This window comes from Notolepis coatsorum, assembly GCF_963971535.1.
Source record: "Notolepis coatsorum genome assembly, chromosome: 7".
In the NCBI taxonomy this organism is placed as follows: domain Eukaryota; kingdom Metazoa; phylum Chordata; class Actinopteri; order Aulopiformes; family Paralepididae; genus Notolepis; species Notolepis coatsorum.
Window position 1 is genome coordinate 96,311,102 of NC_140171.1, and position 22,710 is coordinate 96,333,811.

Genomic DNA, 22,710 nt, shown 5'->3' on the forward strand with positions numbered 1-22,710 from the left:
AGTAAAATGTGGATTCCGGAGTTTTTTTTTCTCATCCATTTTCATCGAGTCCAATCCAAAATGGTGCATTACCATCTGGGAGACGATAGGGGGCGCTTTTTTCACATCTGACGGGGCAGGTTCAATGTGGCGGGGCAGGATTACCAACGGTAGACTCTGTTGATGAAATATGAATTCAGATCGCTAATAAAAAAAAATCCGAGAATTCTCGTGATGGGCATTCAACCAGCGGGCTGATAACCCGAGAAATCTCGTGATGGGCATTCAATGTGTTAAGAACTGACAATCAGGGAATTTAAACATGGTTGACATTGTTTTTTTTTGTGTTTATATTAAAGAAAGGAAAGTCTAGTGCTGGCTGAGCATATTGTTTGTTTGCACAAATGTAACCTATATTTTTCAGTCAGTTCGGTCTTTGTGTGCCAAACATTATTTAAGGCTGTAAACACTAAGACTGTAAATTTTTTTTTTTTTTTTTTTATAAATGAAGCATGTTGGGCGGTCAGGTGGCGTAGCGGAGATTGCGTTCGTCACCAACATCGGAGACGCTGGATTCGCCTGTTCGAATCCAGCTTACAGCTCCGGCGTTGTCACCAGCTTGGCTGGCCGTTCACACTAATACAATTGGCTGTATTAGAGGGTGGGAAAGCTGGCGGGGTGGGTCCGGGTCGTTGTAAACAGCGACTCCTACAGTTCGGTCGGGGTGCCTGCTCAGCGCGGATAGGATCTAAGGGGGGTAGTGTGATCCTTCCACACGTTACACCCTCTCAGTGAGAGTCCGCGCTGCCAGGTGAAAAGAAGCGGTTGATTGGCTAGACGTGTGTCGGAGGAAGCACGTGATAGCCTCCACTCTCCCAGACCGACTGTGGGGGGTAAGTGCGCAGCGACCAGGAAGGGGATTGGCAATTGGCATAACGACTAACATTGGGATGGGAGAAAATCGGAGGAAAAAAGGAGGGGGAAAAAGATTTAAAAAAATAAATTAAGCATGTTTAGATTTTTGACTGTTAAATATTTTTTTTAGAAAAATTAACGTATATCGAACCGAACCGAAAACCGTGACCCCAAAACCGTGATACGAACCGAACCGTCCATTTTGTGAACCGTCCCACCCCTAATACTTCCCGTCATATCCAAAGTTGCAGAGAAGTGGGTGTCGAATCTCATGACTAATTATCTCGACTTGGGCCCCACCCCACTTAACCCAATGCAGTTTGGATTCCGTGCCCTTCACTCAACAGTCAGCCAACTGTCTGTTTGTTGAAAAGGTCAAGAGTGCACTAGATAGCAACAAGTATGTTGGTGCTGTCTTCTTAGACCTTAGCAAGGCTTTCGACAGTGTCAACCATAATATCCTCCTAACTAGGGATGCCCCGATCACGTTTTTTGCCACCGATACCGATCGTCGTGAGCCATATCGGCCGATACCGATCCGATCGTTTTTGATTAAAAAGAAATTAAAAATTATTTTATATAATTTTTTTATAAAATATATATATTATATAATTAGACTTGTACTTGTATTATCTGCGAGACATCGCCACCACGCAACAAGTCAAAATGCTCGCTATCTGCAAACAGCTCCACTGTCTGTGTGTACTCTAGTAGCCTCCAGCTCCAAAAAGGATTCTCCTGTGCTGCAGCTGGACCCTATTGGTAACGTTACTGTGCTTTGGTCATATCACATTCAGCAAGCCCTCAGCTCGAATATGCATTGAATCAATAAGACATTGATATCAAGAGCTATCTGTAGCTACTGCTAGCCGGCTAGATGACGTTAAGACAGAACTTTAGTTCAATGGGACATTTCGTGTTTAACAGTGAACTAACGTCAGCTAACGCAAGCTAACGGAGGTATCAACATGGACCAATAGACTTGCTGGAGCATTTGTTGATATCAGGAGCTATCAGTAGCTAGCCGGCTAAATACCGTTAGACAATGCCTACTAAAAGTGAATAGTTGACTGGGTAATTTTGTTTAAACAGTAACGATAGCTAGGTAGCTAACGTTAGCTCAGGTCGAATGCACTATAGACTCGAGCAGAGGAGCCGCCTCTCAGTCCTCTGTGTTTACAAACTGTACACGGGTGCTGGGCGGGGCAAGGGAGCAGCGGCAGTTTGCAGGTCCTGTGTGTCTGAGACAGACAGCGAGTGAGATCTCCGCTTGATCGGTTTCCGCGATCGGCGAATATGACTCATTATCGGAATTCACAGATCACATATTTATACTGATTATCGGCTGATAACGATCGGTGGCCGATCGATCGGGGCATCCCTACTCCTAACCAAACTAACTCACTTCAACTTCTCGGCTGCTACAATAGAGTGGTTTAGATCCTACTTATCAAACTGAAAACAATGTGTCACGGTCAATGGCGCCAAGTCCCCATATCTAGACATTAGACAACCCTGTAGGTGTCCCTCAGGGATCAATCCTTGGGCCCCTGCTATTCTCCCTGTATATCAATGACCTGCCAAATGTGTGTCCCGAACTCAATGTACAGATGTATGCCGACGACGCAGTCATCTACACACAGGGCAAGGACATAGAGTTGATTACATCTAGGCTCACATGTGCACTAGACAAGGTACAATGCTGGCTAAACAGCACCTGTCTCCTACTTAATGCATGTTCTTTAGCAAGCGTCCAGAAACCATCAAGCGGTCCAATGTGTTCCTCGGGAAGGAGGGAAGGAAGGAAGAACTAGAACTTGTTTCCCACTTCAAATTCCTTGGGGTCATCTTGGACTCAAACCTGACCTTTAAGAAACGCATTAAGAAAGTGAGGAACACCATCAACTTCAACATTTCCAACTTCAAACAAATACGGCCCTCCCTAACACTTGAAGCCGCAAAGACATACCTACACTGTATGGTCTTCTCCCACATTGAATATTGCCTTCTAAACTGGTCATTTACTGGGGCCACAGCCATAAAACCCATAGAACAACTTTATAACAGAGCATTGAAGGTATATGACAGGAAACAGTACTCATACCACCACTGTAAAATCCTGGATAAGCGCATCCAATTTAAAATTTTGAAAACCTCAGACGTTATAAAAGTTCCTGTTTTGTATATAAATGCCTGCACAGATTAGCCCCTCCCCCTCTCAAGGAGTTTATCCACGAGAAAAGGAACACTGGATTAGCCACTAGGTCAAACACCAGAGGGGATTGTGAGGTCCATTTTAGAAAGACCGCCTTCAGCAAAAATGTTCTATCGATAAAGGGAAGTGGAACATGGAACAGCCTTCCGGTCCCCTTAACACATTGGGGACGAAGCACGGATATCTCCGTGTTTCGATTCCACCCGTTGTGGACAGAAGGACGGATATATCCGTGGCAAGTTGTTTTGGCTTTTATTCCATTTTAATAACCTATTCAAGGTCGCCGAGCTGCACTGCAGATGTACCCTACTCTTTGAATTCGAGAAAGTGCAATACCGGCCAGATCCTCTTAGGGGCGCTATCGCGATAATAGAGTGTTCCCTGTGGCAGAAGTTGTCTTTTTTTTTTTGGATCTCTAATGTAGTTTTCTACTAATCTGAAGCGATAGCTATTGTCTGTTCCACGGAATACCTTTTGGAGCGTGGATTTCACTATGCAATAAGGGGATTTATCATCAGCCAATGGACATATCGATCTACCAGATGGCGATCGATAACGGGGAAATGCTCGGGGGGATCCAACCGGCTCATGGTAAGATCTTTTTCACGTAAAGTACAACCCGATCGGGCATTTTTTTGATAGCCATCCAGGCGATCGGCCTATGTGGCTACTTAGACGAACACGGTTATTGGTAATCAATAATAAGAAACGACGTCCCCCGCCACCCCCCTTTCATGCATACATGCTTGAGGATCGTGCTGATCATATGCAGTTTGAGTTTTAACTGTAGCATCTGTATAACGGAAATGCCATTGGATATAACGTTAGTAGCTATTAGCCCTTTATCTAGCCTTCCAGGAAATATACTAGACCAAATGCCGTATAACGCTTATATTCACGGCGCTATAAAATGAGAACGTATTGATGATTTTTTTTTCTTTAAGCCATTTTGAAGGGACAGTTTATGGACTCAATTGACAATGAGAATGGACAGATAGCAATACTATAAAGTATAGATTTAGCTCTACAAACAGCCCCACGTCTGTTTACATTTGCTGGTCCTCTAGAGATTTATTAGACTCATCCCAGTGGCCGCGATTGTGTTAAGGGAATGTACCACCCTGTCCACCTTTAGGGGCCAACTCAGGAAATGGCTGTTAGACAGCCAAATATGCACTCATTAGGGATGTTAGTGATGTTGTACTGATTGAATATCATGTTAGTGTGGTCATGTCAGTTTTTATGAATGAACGTTGTAAGGTCCGCTAGGTCGCCGCCCCCCCTGGTGGAAAGTGGTTTTGGATTTGACTATTATAGTAGATTTCGACCGCAAAAAATATAATAAACATTTTAAAAATAAATAATAACTCATTTTAAGTATGTTTGTGTTTAAAATGCACAATAACGTGTAATATATAAAATATAAATCATTGTTTGTGCTTCCTGTTCATCCCCTCTCTTCTGGGGCGCTAGAAACATTGCCCCGACCACTTCAGATATCTACAGATTAGATATTACTATAATAAAGAAATAAGAGGGGACAAGGAAGAAGAACAGAATGGAATAATTAGGATGATAGTAAGGGCATACGAAGGAGGGAAAGGAAGGGTAATATCAGCACTGTACCGGGCTATAATGACCAGCAAGGGACACACGACCGATTATATAAGGGAGAAATGGGAGAGAGAACTGTAGATAGGAATAACAGGGAAGGAATAGGGGAACATATGCGAGGTGCAACATTCAACAACAGGATCGAGGATATGGAAAGAGTTTGGATGGAAAAACATAATCAGATTCTTTATAACCCCAGAGCTGAAGGGAAAATATGCACCAACACAAAGAGCATGCTGGAGGATGTGTGGGAAGGAGGGGGCAAATCACACACACATATTCTGGGGATGTCAGAAGCTGAAGGGGTATTGGGAGGAGATAGGGGAGGCAATGATCAGAATATTAGGATACGGGTTACCACAAACAGGACTGGTGCTTTACTTAGGAGACCTGACACATGAGGGAATACAAGGGGGGGACAAATATTTAATAAAGATAATGTTGATAGCGGCCAGAAAAGCAATAACAAGACTGTGGTACAAAGAAGACCCACCGACAATAGCACAATGGGTAGGAATAGTGGAGGAGATACAGGATATGGAGAGGATAACACACATGCTGAGGTTACAGGAAGAGAAATTTGGAGAAAGATGGGGAAAGTGGGAGGATTACAAGGGGAACGAAAACGACATCACAGAGGAAGAACCATATGCATCACAAGAGGGCGAAGGGTAAAGGAGGAAAGAGGTTCAAGGAGGGTCTCTGAACCCATGTCACACACTTTTGACTTAGTTAGCATTTTCTGATTTTATTTTTTAGGGTATTACAATTGTATTATATTTTTTGTACTTTATTATTTATGTCTGTTTAACAATGTTGTATTATGGGTTCCATTTTTGTGTAAGTGTTGTTTGTCTATAAATGTTAATAAAAATTTAAGTTTAAAAAAAAAGAAACATTGCCCCACTGACTGGGCGCCAATTGAAAAATGCACATGGTAACATAAATGCACCTAGCAACTACATTTAGCCAATCAGCGTCTTCAAATATGATGCCTAAAAGACGATTCATTTAGCACCCCAAGCAGAGTCATTGGTGTGTTAGGGGGTGCGGACTGACGTGATGACGACAATGATGAACGCAGGGACTCAAGAGACAGGATTACAGCTGACTCGAATCACGTCAACCAGGAAATAACTAATAACGCCAATAGTTGTTGTCGTCGGAAATTAATAATAATCACAAGATACATTCAGACAGTGTAGGATCTAACTAAATGGAGCTTTTCGAAGGGTTAGCGCAACACACAACGGCTCTTCCAATTCGTACGGATGTTCTACCGGCAGCAAAAAAAAGTGAGTCTAAGCCTCTGCGTTATGATATTATGATATGAAAATGTAATTATAGTGCTGTCAGACCCGGATACGTTGTCTTTTTCATTTATTTTCTTCTGCGAGTGCTTCGTTTACATGTTAAAATCACAACAATTTTCTTCTGGGGGACAATGGGTTTGGTTTACAAACATGTCACCTTTTTCACCTTGATAATTATTATAGATAAAGATGGTGAAATTCCAGCTGTTTTGTATTCAATAGCTAAGTTAGCTAGCTAGCACTAGCCTTTAGGCTGTTGATGGGGGTCATCCCTATGTTCCCCGGGTTCTATGTTCCCCACTCCCGAAAAAAGGGTCTATGAGTGGGCCAGTAAGCGCCATCAAGTGGGCCGCGGATGCAGCCTAACCTACTGCCAAAATCAATGCTTAAATTTGTGTGTTAGTAGTCGACGCAACGAACGGTAGAATTTCGCCGGCACGGAAACAAGAGAAATGGAATTGAGAATGTTTCTGGAGGAAAGAGAATAATATTGTTGGCTAGGTGGTAGGCTATTGATTGCGTGTGTGGTTCAAACGTTAAACTTCTATTCCTAAAAGAACACTAGCAACAGAGTTGTGTGAGGGTGTAGATGGTGCATGTTTTCTGTAGGAACATAGGACCCAGGGAACATAGGACCTTTTTTATCAGGAGCGGGGAACATAGGACCCGGGGTTACATAGATACGCTCCCTGTTGATGTTATGTATTCAATAGCTAAGTTAGCTAGCTAGCTATATATATACGTGATTGGGAGCCAGCGCTTGACGGCCAACCACGTAAGCTTGTTTTTGTTTTTATTCCATTTTAATATCCCGGATGTTGTCACAGAGCTGTATTTTGGCTGGAAAAGGCATATTGGGACTCCGAAAGTGCAGTACTGGCCAGATCCTGGTATTGGCGCTGTCTCGAGAATGCAGTTTCCGCTGTTGCAGACCGGGTGTCACTTTTTTTTGCTCCGGGTTAGCTTTTCTGTTAGCCTAAAGCTATTGCTTCACCAGATCGCCTGGAATATTTTTTGCGACGGCGAATTCAGTATGCAGTAAAGGAATATAGCATCAGCCAATGGACATATCGATCTACCAGATGGCGATCAAATAACTGGGAAATTCTTTTTGGAATCCAACTGGCCACAGGTAAGAGCGATTTGACGTCAATTTCAGTCTGATCGGGCCTTGTTCTCATAGCCGTTATTGGTAATCAATAATCAGAAACGATTCAATCAAACGATGTATGAAAGGTGCTATATAAATAGTTATTATTATTATAATTATTATTATTATTATTATTATTATTATTATTATTATTATTATTATTATTATTATTATTATTATTATTATTATTATTATTATATAGCACACACTGATTGGACATCCACATAAAAAGTGGCAAACTTCCCCTTTAAAATATTCGAAGAGTTGATTACCTCCAAAAGGTTTGTCATATTCAATCTACTGATCAGATCACACAGAACATAGACACATCAAACCACACATTATACACAACAAAGAGGGGGGGGGTTCTTTGGCATTGCTAGTCAAACTTTAGACAGAAACTACCATTCTTCATAAACGTCGTCCATAGAGAGAGAGAGACAGAGAGAGATAGCGAGAGAGAGGAGAGAGAGACAGACAGAGAGAGACAGACAGAGATAGAGAGAGAGACGGAGAAAGCGAGTGAGGAGAGAGACAGAGAGGGGGAGACCGAGAGACAGACAGAGACAGAGAGGGAGAGAAACAGAAAGAGAGAGAGAGGGAGAGAGACAGAGAGGGAAAGAGAGAGACAGATAGTGAGAGAGAGACAGACATACAGAGACAGAGAGAGACAAGGAGATATATATAGAGAGAGAGAGACAGATATACAGAGAGAGAGGGAGAGAGATACAGAGCGAGAGAGAGGAGAGAGACAGAGAGGAGAGAGACAGAGCGAGAGAGACAGACAGACAGAGACAGAGAGAGAGGGAGGGAGAGAGACAGACAGAGAGAGAGAGGGGAAGAGACAGAGAGACAGACAGAGAGGGAGAGAGAGACAGAGAGAGACATATATACAGAGAGAGAGGGAGAGAGACAGAGAGGAAAAGAGACAGAGAGAGAGAGACAGAGAGGAAAAGAGACAGAGAGAGAGAGACATAGAGAGAGACCGAGACAGAGAGAGACAGAGAGAGAGAGAGAGAGAGAGAGAGACAGAGACGAGAGGCTACATATACAACGAGAAGGAGAGGACAACAGGTGAACCCAAAAGTGCAGGAATCGGCAAACTCTTTAAAACGGCAACACAATCGGCACTCTTCGCGGTGCACGGACGGGCGGGGTAGGCGAGGTGGGAAGCAAGTCAAACATTAGATATCTCTCGGCACACGGCAGGGTAGGCGGGTGTTTGGGTTCGTAATGTCATTTAAAAAACTGTGCTGTGGCGGGCTGAGGCCAGAGGTTAAGGGGAGGGGTCGGTTTTGTAACCACGGTAATCATTCCAGGCTCCTACCTCAGGGTTGTCCTGGAAGAGAAAGTTCTAAAAAGAAAAAAGAAAAAAAAGAAAGGGAGAGAGAGAGAAAGAGATAGGTTGTAGAGTACTGAAAATCTATACAGGTACAATTACTACCATAAAAAATACTCATCTTTACTGTATATGTAGTACATACACGGTAAAAAAAAAAAGTAAATGGTGCATTTATATAGCGCTTTTATCCAAAGCACTTTACAATTTGTTCCTCACATTTTTACCCATTCACTCAAACATTCACACACCGATCGGGAGCAATTAGGGGTCAAGTGTCACTTCGACATGCTGCCTGGGAGGAGCGGGAATTTAACCGGGAACCTCTGGATTACCAGATGACTGCTCAACCTCCCGAGCCACTGTCGCCTTACTGTTGGAAGCAGCCACTAGTTTCCCTGTGTGGCAGTCAATGCTTCATCATCATCTCACGGTTGCTTCTCAGAGAGCTGCACTGGCTTCCGTTTGCCACAAGAATCCACTTCAAGGTCCTCAACCTGGCATATTGTGCAGTGAGGGGAACGGCTCCCTCCTACCTCCGGTCAATGGTCTCATTAACGGTGTGTGTATGCAATTCAGCTTTATTCTGTTTTATATGTGTATTTTTGTTAAAATGTGTATATTGTGATGATGAATTGTATTTTTATGTAGGCCTATTTGATGTATGCTATGGGTGATAACCTTTATCACTTTAGGTTGATGCCCTTTTTAACATCTTGGCCAGGGACTACAGATGAAATCTAGCCTTCTGGCTAATTCTGCCGTATTTACATTTCTAATGTTGATTAACAGGTTCAGCGCCAGAGGTCGCTATGGGCGTATGGCCGTTGTGTGCCAGCGCTTTGTTCAATGGGGATAAATGCCGGTGTTTGCAGTGCTAAAACTATATTAAATATTATAGCTATGGATCTAATAACAGTCGATTGTCAGTGAGTTTCTTCCGGTCAACATGCAAAAACCAGATTTGTTTTCATCCATACATTTCCGTTTTATACCGTGGTGAATATGAGTATAGTTTTAGAGTGATTCTGTGTACCGTTAATCCCGGGAAACGACCAAACAGTGTTTTACTGCATTTCATTATAAATCGTGCCATTTCGGATCAACGCAAGATTTATAACATATAGTCCTTACCTTGTCTATGATGTACTGCAAAAAGAATAATCCAATTATCTGATCGCCATTCCAAATACTGATCACGATCGTGTGTCCAACGTAATCCAGCATTGAACATGAACGGGGGGCGGGGACCCTCGTCGATGCCATCCCTATAAGCGCTTGTCTTGCTGGAGTATTTAGACCCCGCCCGCACGCCGCAGCTCGGAGACAACAAGCCACATCGTTTCAAATGGAGTGCAATAGCGGCCGCAAGGCGGTAGGCGGCGGTATTGGCTGTTTGCGATCTCAGACCCATTCCCAATGATAACATCAGGCTGGATGGATGAATTATGAATGGATATAGCGAATAAAAGAAATAACGACCAAAACCAGACTTTTCTGTTTGGCGCTCAAGCGATGGCGGGTTAACCCAATTTATCTCGGGTCTGGTGTCCAATGTGTTAATATGCACTGTCCCTTTTGCAAATAAACTTAACTACACACCCACAAGACCGCTACGCTCTACATCTTCTAACTACACACCCTCAAGACCCCTACGCTAGTCTACATCTTCTAACTACACACCCTCAAGACCCCTACGCTCTTTATCTTCTGGCCGCCTCAGATCCACTCCTATCTGAGGTCCTGGGGGGTCATCAAAGCGAAGCAGGCTATTCTCGGTCCTCGCTCCACAACAGTGGAACCAACTTGAGTAAAAACAGTTCAATCAATATCTGAAATAATAATAATGATGTACTATGTACTTTACCACTATCTACTATGCCTATACTACTACCTATCATGCTAATATGTCTACTACTATGCACTCAAGTTCAACACTATTTGACGAACAATGCCACTGACCCTTAGCTGCCAGATATCTACCCCTCCTGCTGACTTGTTGTTCAGAATTTGTAAGTCTCTTTGGATAAAAGCGTTCAGCTAAATGACTAAATGTAAATGATCATTGATGTTGACGCCAGCGTTCTTGGGATATTGGTGAAAACAACATGGTGAGACAGCAGTGCTGTAGTCGAGGCACTAAACCTCGAGTCCCCAGTGTTCGCGTCCGAGTCCAAGTCTGAGTCACCAAAGAAGAGCCAGAGTCGAGTCTCCATTACCCGAGTCCGAGTCCAAGTCATCAACGTTGAGTCCACTGCATTCTGGCAGTCAAAGAGCTGACATTCAAATTAAATATAAATGACACAGCGGTCACCATTTCAAAGGGAGTTTATTTACTTTGTGACACAATAGCCAAACAAATGCACTAGCCATCAATATATTATGCCAAATGAGTAGGGCCTATTACAAACATTTATTAAAATAAATAATTATCAATTAACAAGTCCGAGTGCTCGTCTGCACCTTCCGAGTCCGAATGCAGTCAATGCTCGAGTCCAAGTCCGAGTCACGAGTCCTGAAAATCAGGTCCTGAACTTGAGTAACTACAACACTGTAAGACAGCAGTGCTCCACGTCAGAGAGAGAGAGAGACAGAGAGAGATACAGACAGAGAGACAGACAGACGGAGAGCGTAAGGGAGAGAAAGAGGGAGAGATAGATTCCTCCCTCCCTCTCCTAGAGTGCAGTCGCATCCTCCTCTCGCTCTCCACTATCTGTGCTCTGTGTTTCGTGCAGTTTGTCGGACTATACTTAAATCAACTCGAAATGGATCTAATCAGTGGATCGCATATTTTCGTCAAGAAAGCAGATTAAGGCTAACCCTCTCTGCCTCTTGGGACATTTCAATCGGGCTACCAACTTGAAGACGTGGACATTTGGATTATCAAAGTTTTTGGATTGCAATAAGAAGATTTTGGATCCGTTTACCGCGCACAGGACCTAGCAAAATGAACTGACTAAGACACTTGGACTAACGCATTCAGTCATTTGGACGGAGTTGTTAAAACTCACTCCACTCAAATCAATAGTTATAATTCACTCTACTCAAAATCAAATTTAAATCGACGTGGCTGGAAGAAATGTTGCCAGCCAGCCTAAACTAATTCCGGACGACTCCCCAAGGTCGAACCAGAGAGCTGCTGATAAGACTTTGCAGCGAGACTCCCATCCCACCCCCCCTCTCCCGCGGATGCTCGCGCCAAATATGGCAGCGGAGCTACTGTGGCTGGGGGGGCCCACCAGGATGTTGCTGTCTCGCCCTCCCAACCCCCAACCGCCAGGTAACAGCAAATATTGTTTTAGAGCCTGTCCCCTACTTGCTGCAACTGTGGTCAGGACATTACCCTCCCTCCCGCCCTCCCAACCCCCCCCCCCCCCCCCTCCGCATAATGGCACCCCACTGTCGGCTGCCTCTCTGTGTGCGGCGGTGATACGCATACGTTTGTCTCAAGGCTAGTCCTGCATGTATCAACAAATGCGCATGTTGGTGATTTTATGTTTTGTGCCATTATTACTATCTAAAATGTAATAATTGTGGAATATTACTATAATGAGCTGTATGTGTATGAGCCAAGCATCCTATGATCTCACACTCTTAGGAGCAAAACAGAAAAAAGCATCTCACTGTAATGTACCTGTACTTTATTCGTGACAATAAACTACTACTACTAGAGGGAGAGAGAAAGAGGGAGTGGGAGAAAGAAAGAGAGGAGAAACAGACGGAGAGGGAGAGAGAGGACGGTTATACCCCTTTTACACCAACAGTTAACACTTTGAGTGCCACGCCGAATTTTCCTTTTTACCCCCTTGATGCCACCATCCACTCCCAATGTTAACGTTAATATCGCCTAATCTATGTTTTAAATTATGGCTATGTGTCTAATCTGCCCGTCGCTTATCAAAGACTCATTTTCCAGTCAACATTGGCAAGGCAGATTGTATTTTTATCGCTTCATTTCCGTTTGATAGCATTTTGAAAATCACCCATTTTCCGGGGAAAAACAACACATTCTATGATAATCGCCTTTTACTGGAATATTCCAGAACGTTGTCATTTGTCGGCCTATTTATGAATCGTTTTCAAATAAACGCTAGATGATCGATAGTATATGTGTGTGCACGCACGCTCGTGCCGTGCACTGATAATCGCTGCCGTTATTTCCTCATGGCTTTTACAGTCAAAACAGCTATATCACATATAGTGGAAACGCTTATATCTCCGTGAAAACGAGTCTGATTATCCTAACACTGATAACATAGCTTCCTTACCTGAGGTCAGATGGTATCCAAATGGTTTATTCCAATTTCCGATCGCCATTCGAAAAAATCGATAAATGTATTGATCAACCGTGTATACAGTAGAATGAACTCTGGTAGACCCCGGCTGCATCAGTGAGAAGTAAAATGTGGAGTCAGAAATCCGTTCTCCCATTCACTTTCATTGAGTCCATTCCAAAAGGGTGATTTACCATCTGGGAGACGATAGGGGGCGCTTTTTTCAGATCTGAGCGCCGGTGGTCCCTGGATCTCCAACGGTAGGCTCGCGTGATGCAATATGATTTCAGATCGCTAATAATAAAAAATAAAAAAAAATAACCCGAATATTCTCGGGCGTGGCACTCAAAGTGTTAAAGGGGAACACAACCCAAATGATGAAAGTCCTGGACTGGAGTAACTACAGCACTGTGAGACAACAACACACTCCTCCACGTCACTGACCTGCGTACGAACTTGGAGGTGATCTTGCTGATGAGCCCCGTGGAGGTGCCCCTCCGGGCCTGGGCCAGGGCGCCTGTGTCGTGGGAGAGCGTGGGCGATGCGGGCGGCCCGTTGTAGGTGGCCGAGCGGCGGTCGCGGAGCTGCGCGCCGTGGAAGGTGGAGCGGCTGGAGCTCCCGCGGGGGAAGCGCGTGCGGTCAGGCGTGGTGCTGCTGATGCTGTGGGCCGACGGCGAGGCGGTGGGCGTGCTGCAGAGAGGACCACGTCACTTTAGTTTAATTTACTAAAATTCTCAAAAATTCAGTAATAGGTGTGTATTCCATGCCCCCCTCACTTTAAAGAATCTTGTTTTTGTCCCTCTCACTTTTTACAGTCCGAAAACGGCATGACTCGTTCTGTGATGTGTGCCTTTGTGCAATGCCATGTCGAAAGGAGTATAAGTATGGTTAAATGGAAATCAGCGTGGGTATGATGATATGATGCGCGTGCGTTCTTCACATGCACGAAAATAATCGATTGTGTGTCCCCCACTTCTCAAACTAAGGTTTGGCCCTTGCCGCTAGGTAACTAGCAGGCAGCTATGTGTGAGCACTGCAGCAGGCCTTTGTGTAAGCATGCATGTCACTAGAGGGTTTGATAAGACAGCTTGCTCGTTCCAATCATTTGACTCAGTCGGCCGTTTGATTGGATGTCGTTGTTTTAGCTCCTGCCCCTTACCGGACCAACAGACTTTATTATTATTTTTTTTCAGTGTCAAATGTTTTTAGAGTACTATCTACTACTGTGAGTAGGACTGACATGTCTGTCTGCTCTGACCTCTTGTACTCTGCGTTGTCATCTATGGGGGGCAGGGGGGACTTGATGGGGTGACCAGACGCTGACATGGACTTGACGTGGCGGGATCGAGCTGACGAGACGGAGGCTGAGGGCACTCCTGGTGACGAAGAGGAGCTGTTGGTCACCACCGACACCTCTGTTAAACTGAGAGAGAGAGAGGGGGGGGGGGGGAGAGAGGGAGAGGGGGAGAGAGAGGAGGGGGGGAGAGCGAGAGAGAGAGGGGGGGAGAGAAAGACAGAGGGGGGAGAGAGAGAGGGAGGAGAGAGAGAGGAGAGAGAGGGGGAGGGATAGAGAGAGAGAGGGGGGGGGGGCGAGAGAGAGAGAGAGAGAGAGAGAGAGAGAGAGAGAGAGAGAGAGAGAGAGAGAGAGAGAGAGAGAGAGAGAGAGAGAGAGAGAGGGGGGAGAGACAGGGAGAGAGAAACAGACACAAACACAGTTAACACATTCGGGGCCATTGGGATTAGACGGGCCCCACTCTATGAGGCCAGCTTTTCATTACAAGTTTTCACTGTGCGTGAGGTTGTTTGTAGAGCTAAATCTATATTTTATATTATTGCTATGTGTCCATTGTCATTGTCAATTGACAGTATAAACCTTCCCTTCAATATGCCATAAAGAAGAAAAAAAATCATAAATACGTTCCCGTTTTATAGCGTCGTGAATATGAACATTATATCGGAATGGTCTGGGGGCATTCCTGCAAAGCTAGTTATAGGGCGCTAAGCTAATAACGTTAAATCGATTGCCGTTTCGGCCCTACACAAGTAAAAATCTAAATGCATATGATCGGTATCACCATGAATGCATGAAAGGGGGGGGGGGGGGGGCGGAGGAAGTCGTTTCTGATTATTGATTACCAATAACGGCATTCGTTATTGCAACATCATACGCTGACCGGGTGGATGGCTATGAGAACAAGGCCCGATCAGCCTGAAATTGACGTCAAATCGCTCTTACCTGTGGCCGGTTGGATTCCAAAAAGAATTTCCCAGTTATTTGATCGCCATCTGGTAGATCGATATGTCCATTGGCTGATGCTATATTAATTTACTGCATACTCAGGGCTGTACGCTAAGCTTTTTCACTAGGGGCACACTTGCCCCTAAATGAGAAATTTAGGGGCAAAACATTTTTTTTAGGAGCAAATTTGATTGTTTTTGATTTAAAAAAAAGAAGAAAAAAAAATTTATATAATTTTTTTTTAATAAAATATATATATTATATAATCATACTTGTAGTTGTATTATCTGCGAGACGTCGCCACCACGGAACAAGTCAAAATGCTCGCTATATGCAACCAGCTCCACTGTCTGTGTGTACTCGAGTAGCCTCCAGCTACGGCCAGGATTCTCCGGAGCTGCAGCTGGACCCTATACTGTAGCCTCCAGCTACGGCCAGAATTCTCCGGCGCTGCAGCTGGGCCCTATTGACTATATTCAGCGTGCCCTCAGCTCGAATACGCATCGACTCAGTGTTATAACTTATAAGACATTGATATCAGGAGCTATCTGAACTATTTAGTTTAATGGGACGTTTCGTTTTGAACAGTAAGCTAACGCGAGCTATCATGCACTACTAGACTTGCTGGAGGATTTGTTGATATCAGTAGCTAGCCGGCTGGCAGGCTCACCGAGGTCCCAGTGTTCCACTAGAGACTAGTGTTTACAACAGCCACGGGTGCGGGAGGAGCAGCAGACGCCGCAGCTCTCTCCGTGTGTCTGAGTTCAGTTCAGTTCAGTTCGGCTCACTATAGGAGGTCGAACGTGTCGAAAATATGAAGCAATACTAACTTTACTTTTCTTCATAGCTAAATCAGAGTGAGTGCTCAGTCGATTGTTCCCGCTGATCATACCTGCTGAGTGCTCACTGCTCAGCTCGCGTGAGTGGCGTCATCACACGCCTTGGATAATTTAGGAGTGAAATGCGAATGCAAGGCTTGAAAGCACTGCTCGCAAGCCCGCCCCCAGATAATATTTACCAATCGCAACGGCCAATTAAAGGGGCAATTCGCGACGATATCATCGCAGTGTACAGCCCTGATACTGAATTCGGCATCGCAAAAAGTATTCCAGGCGATCTGTTGAAGCCATAGCTTTAGGCTAACAGAAAAGCTAACCCGGAGCGAAAAAAAAGTGACACCCGGTCTGCAACAGGGGAAACTGCATTCTCGAGACAGCGCCAATACCAGGATCTGGCCGGTACTGCACTTTCGGAGTCCCAATATGCCTTTTCCAGCCAAAATACAGCTCTGTGACAACATCCGGGATATTAAAATGGAATAAAAACAAAAACAAGCTTAACACGTACATGGTTGGCCATCAAGCGCTGGCTCCCAATCACGTATATATACACGTGATTGGCCGGGAATGTGTTAACACATTCCCCGCCATAGGTTATACCCATCAATATACAGTGATGTACCTGAACGCGTTCAATGAACGATCGTTCATGAACGCGTTCGTATTTTGGGCGAACTTGAACTGAACGTACTGTATATCCGCTAAATTAACGTAATTGAGAACGCGTTCATTCTCAGCCCTGTGTAACGGAGTTCAAAAGTGCGTTCATTCTCAGCACTATTATAACGGCGTTCAAAGATGTGCCATATTTCATAATGCATTTCAGCCGAAAACTCAGTTAAAACACTGTAAACAGGCTTAAAAATTATGCGTAAAACCACCCGATCTGGCAACCAGCCTGTCACCCCCTGCTACGTCATCAGACTCCTCCTCACAACAAGCAGTGGAACAGGAATCTGCGCGCAGAAGCCGAGAGCTGCAGCAGCAGCAGCACTCTCTCAGTCGGAGTCAGACTCTACCTCTAGACGTCACGTCGGCGTATGCATTTAAAAGCGTTTACAATTCAAACTATTTGATAAACTTCTACTTTCAGCCCGGAAATGCATTCTGATAAACTGAATTAAGGATAAGCCTCCATTTTTACAAATGTGGTATAGAGATCTTCGGTGTGCTCCTACCCCATGAAAGACACTGTGCAATGCATAGAGTCAATGACGCTTCCTTTCAGGAGGTGTGGGCCCCACTATTAGACTATTTTCCTGCTGAAATGTATCGGATCCTTCTAAAGGCCCAGTGCCCCATTGTATGGACAGACCTAGGATAGGAAAAAATAAATATATGTATGTCTACATGTGAATGCGCTCGAGGCAAGTGCAAGTGCCTGTCTTGGTCTGCTTTCCTTTTTGCTTGTTTTTCTTTTTGTTTTTGCTTGCTTATGGTGTGGATGATGGCATAGAGATGAACTGGAGGACCCCCCCCCCCCCTTGTCCCAATGTGTGTTTTTGTAATGTAAGTAACTGTACGTGAAAAATCTATAATAAAAAAAAAATTAAAAAAGAACTAAAAATAACTAAATTAGTTCATTTTTGAAACCATGAACTTTAGTTCAACATTTTGAATTATGAACTATGAACTGAACTAGTTCATTTTAAAAATTTTGAACTGAACTGAACTAGTTCATGTAGAAAGTGAACTTTCCCAACACTGTCAATATACCCAGTCTGCCACCACTGTAAGCCTATGGAGATGTTTACGTTCTTTGCAGGGCTATAACTTTTTAAATTGTATTGCTATTGACATTACTATGGCCCATTCAACATCGATTATCTATCGTTCAGGATATGGGAACGTTATATTTTTTCATTCATACATTGTTGTGTTACTAGCGTCGAGAATATAAGTATGTTTTTAATCTTTTCTGCTGTAATTCCAAAAACAGTAGTTATAGGTCCTGAAACATATATAGATTATCGATTGGCATTTCTTTCCCATACACGCTATATTAAACAATTCAAATGTGTATGATCGGTATACATTATGCTTCATCATGCATGAAGGAAAGGGGGGGGGGGGGTAGTTTATAATTCCTTGATCGTCAGTAACGGCTTTATTTACTATGGGTTGATATATTGATCAGATGGTTTGCAGTGAAATGAATAAACAATCGGGCTGAAAATAACGTTACTGTCCTCTTACCGTGCGCCGATGAGACTGGATGAGAAAGATCCCAATTATTTGACGCCGATCTCCTACATCCATTTCCGGTTTGTATGGCGCAATAAATGCCAAAATCATATCGATTATTGCGTTATGGCAGTGATCCATATGCACAATAGTGTTTGTCTGGATCCACGTAACAAGATGTGACTGCCGGAGGAATTTCCTCTATGCACCGATCACACCATCCGGTTTTGAGAGTGTAACTCGCCCGAACATCCACCAGGCGGCGGTATTGAGGCGTTGCAGTCTCATTCAGGGTCCCGCTGGAGCACCGGAGGTTGGCTGGATGAATTATGAATGCCATGGCGAAAAAATTAAATATTGATCTCAAAAACGCTGTACAGCGTTGTTGGCGTTCAACGCATGGCGGGCAATAACAGCGTTTTTGGCGCTGGATGTGTTAAAGGGGAACACAACCCAAATGATGAATTCCAACATATTATTTCAATCAATATTTGTGAACATGAGCTACATAAAGCCAGCAACCAGATAAGAAAGACTCAAACTTGTGACATCATCAGGTATAAAGTCTGGAGCTGCTCCACTGAGTTTTTACACCCATATTTGTTTTATTCTAGTCGTGTTCTCAAATTGGTTCTCAGTTCTGAAACAGAAAATGTACCGTATAGACCTGTTCACTGTCCATACATAACATATACACAACATACCATGTTTGAGCCAAATTATTTGTATTTGTGATTGGCTCAAACACGGTATGTTTGTATACAGCGAACAGGTCTATACTCACAACATTCTCCTGGTTGTTGTCAGTGTCTATAAAATGTTTCACAATTCAATTCATTGTCGATGCTGCTCTGGTGACAACTTTTGCTTAGTTGTGAAAAGTCATGCCTCCATAAAAAACATAGTTAACTATAAAAAAACTATTTTTTGTTTTGTTGAGACAACACGTAAGCAGCACCATGTGTTTAAATAAGAAATTAATTAATTAATTAATTAATAATATAATTTCTTTGCTGTGAAATCTTGGGGACATCATTGTCTAATAATAACTAATGATTGCTCGGTCCTCTGTTCCTCTGCGTGTGTGAGTGTGTGTGTGTATTAGGGATGTCCCGATCACGTTTTTTTGCTCCCGATCCAATCCCGATCATGTGATTTTGAGTATCTACCGATACCGATATTTCCCGATCCGATCAAAAAATAAATATATATATATATTTTATACTTTTTTTTTTTATTCAACAAACATGACCATGTTCACGTCTTAAACTCATACTAAGGCCTTAGTTTTGGTTTTAAATTGCATATCATCATTCATTTATTTATTGTCACACAGAGCAGAAGAATTTTGCCAAAACAAACCAATAGTATCCAGCTGCAGAACGGCAGACCAGCCACACTCTCAGACCCAAACGCATTTCCTTTGATTTAATTATACATCAAATGATTTATGAAGTTAACTTTTCACCTGGATAACGTCAACATTCAGGGTGAATGTAATGTGAGAAATTGGGATAAAAAATAAATAAATAAAAAAAAAATTGGGTCTGAGAGTGTGGCTGGTCTGCCGTTCTGCAGCTGGATACTATTGGTTTGTTTTGGCTGAATTCTTCTGCTCTGTGTGACAATAAATAAATGAATGATGATATGCAATTTAAAACCAAAACTAAGGCCTCAGTATGAGTTTAAGACGTGAACATGGTCATGTTTGTTGAATAAATAAAAAAATGGCAGATTTTTTATTTATTTTTTTGCCGATCCCGATCTTCGGAAAATCACGTGATCGGCCCCGATCACGATCACGTGATCAGCTCGGGACATCCCTAGTGTGTATGCATGCTTTTGTGCTCAACGCTAAACTATTGTGCAGCCATATAGACCTGTATACTGTATACAAATATACCGTGTTCAAGCCAATCAGCAATACCAACTGAGTCACGTGACTAAGTTTCCCCCTTACCTGCACGAGCTGCTGCGCTAAAAAAGTACAACGGGGCTCTATGGAGAAACCATGACACTCCCCTGACTGATTAATTGAAAACTTTATTAACAGATTGCAGAATGGGTACAATACAGTATGGCTCAATACACACAATTGTTAACACTTTCAGCGCCAGAGAATAGGGATACATGACGGTGTTTGCAGGGCTAAAACTATATTAAATATCATAGCTATGGATATAAAACTATTGCCCATTTGACATCGAGTATCCATCGTTCAATTTGTGAAAAATAAATATTTTTTTTCATCCATACATTCCCGTTTTATACCGTGGTGAATATGAGTATAGTTTGAGTAATTCTGTCTAATCCCGGGAAACGCCGCTATGCAGCGTTTAATGCATTTCACTAGAAACCGTGGTGTTCCTCGCCTGGATCAACAATCAATCTGAAATCAATGCTATATTATCGGTATTATGTTTCATCACGCATGCATGAAAGGGTGGGGGGGGTTTTCTATGCTTCGATCGTCACCAACGGAATACGTTACACACACACACATACGTCCGGATCGCGGGGAAGGGATTCTTCGATCAACGCAAGATTGATACCATATAGCCCTTACCTCGACTAGGATGAGCTCCAAAAAGAATATTCCAATTATCTGATCGCCATTCCAAGTATTGATGTTGATTGTGTTGCCAACATAATCCACGAAAGAACATGAACCGGGAGTGCTTGATTATCCTCAATCCATGTGTTATAACCGCTTGCCATGTCCGACTAGGAAAACCCAGACCGGACTTTTTAGATCGACGAGCCAGAGAGTTTCCAAGGATGTGCAATGCTGTCCGCAAGGCGGCAGGCGGCGGTATTGGATGTTTGCGATCTCAGACCCATTCAGGACAGCCTGCACAGCCTTCCTGGATGATTATGAATGGAAATAGCTAATAAAAGAAATAACAATAATAATAATGAGTATACTCGTTGTTGGCGTCCAATGATTGGCGGCCTACTCGTCAATGGCGGGGAATGAGTTAAGGGGATGCAGACCAGAGAAATACTTTCCTCTTGTTTACATCAGGATCCCCCATTTTCAATTCATAATGACATTAATGACATACGCAACATACAGATATATCTTTTGTTTTTGATCTACCTGTATTTTTCTCTCATCCCAATTTAGTCGTTATGCCAATTCCCTTCCTGGTCGTTGCGTGCATTTTCCCCCCACTTGCCGGCCTAGGGAGGGTTGAAGACTATCGCATGTCTCCTCCGATACATGTGGAGTCAGCCAGCCGCTTCTTTTCACCTGACAGCGAGGACTCTCACTGGGGGAGTGTAACGCATGGGAGGATCACACTACCTCACCCAGTTCCCTTCCTCGCTGAGCAGGTGCCCCGACCGACCTGTAAGAGATGTTTACAATGACCAGGATACATACCCCACCGGCTTCCCACCCGCTAACACTGCCAATTGTGTTAGTATGTGCCAATGTACGCAACACTTTGATGAATATTGTTACTCAGCTGATAGAGTTGTATCCTTCCTGATGACGTACAGAACTTGTAAGTCGCTTTGGATAAAAGCGTCAGCTAAATGACTAAATGTAAATGTAAAAATGTAAATGTTAGTATGGACGACCGACCAAGCCGGAGGTACCGCTGACAGCAGGATTCGATACCAGTGACTCTGCGGTGGTAGGCAGGCGCTTAGTCCGCGGTATTTTAACGAACAGGTCAATGTACATAAATAAACAACTTATTTGAAACTTACCCTTGTATTTGCTATTTTATTGAAATTATCTTTTTACGTTGCAGGAAATTACAGCGCTCCGTACTGAACGGATGTTTGGTGTGTTAAGGTGGAACTCACCTGCTGTCCTTGCCGTTGGGTATGGCAGCGTAGCGCTCCGTACTCGTCCGCTCACAGACATACGTGTTCCTTCGCGTCATAGCGCCACTGTTCTGTCATGGACACAAACATACACAATGTTCTCAGCTGCAGGTTTCAACAAGTTACATTTAAGGCATTTTAATACCAATTTCACGACCATACTAGCAATATATATATATATATATCACTGATTCTTGAGAGTCGGGACAAAACATGTCCTACATAGAAAAGTCTCATTTATATCAAAAATAAATAAATTAATAATGATTGACAATGCACTCAAAGTTAAATCTAAAGGTATTGTGTATACTGATGTTTTTTTTTTTTTTTTTTTATAAACATAAACATAACAAATTAGACTCACAAGCATTAACAGTAAACATCCAATTAAATCACCATTTGAATCATTATAAATATAGTTTACGAGATATATACCTAATACTTGCTATCTAATACCCTACATACATATGCTCTTGCTCGCTCACCCCCCCCGGACCCCCACTTGGATAATCCATCCATTTTCTTTCGTTTCTAACCAGGCACTACACTTCATATGCTAGCTTTTATTCTCTCCACCACTTCTAACCAGATTGCAATGTTGGTTTCACTGACACCTAAAATTATTGCTGTAGATATTTCTAGATAAATCACATCGAGATAGGTAAGAACCCATACCTTCCGGCAAATTTTTTCCGGTTGAATCCATCGTGATGCTATCAGCTTTTTAGCAGCTGTGAGACCGGATAAAACTAGTCTCTTTAGCTGTATAGGGGCTGCAAACTGAAATACATCATTCAACAGCAATACAGAGG

General features: G+C 43.2%; 1 protein-coding gene across 2 annotated transcripts in view; it reads right to left on the reverse strand.

Annotated features, from left to right (window-relative positions):
• The window catches only part of mark1 (MAP/microtubule affinity-regulating kinase 1), a 279,824-nt gene that overhangs the window by 12,904 nt on the left and 244,210 nt on the right, over positions 1-22,710 (reverse strand). The window contains exons 14-17 of one of the 2 annotated variants that reach the window (XM_084319309.1): positions 21,878-21,969; positions 14,058-14,222; positions 13,244-13,489; positions 8,514-8,540 (exon numbers count right to left, since the gene is read on the reverse strand). In XM_084319309.1, the coding sequence (XP_084175435.1) occupies positions 8,514-8,540; positions 13,244-13,489; positions 14,058-14,222; positions 21,878-21,969 (530 nt within the window). The remainder of the gene's footprint in view (positions 1-8,513; positions 8,541-13,243; positions 13,490-14,057; positions 14,223-21,877; positions 21,970-22,710) is intronic. The other variant, XM_084319310.1, reaches the window with a different exon arrangement.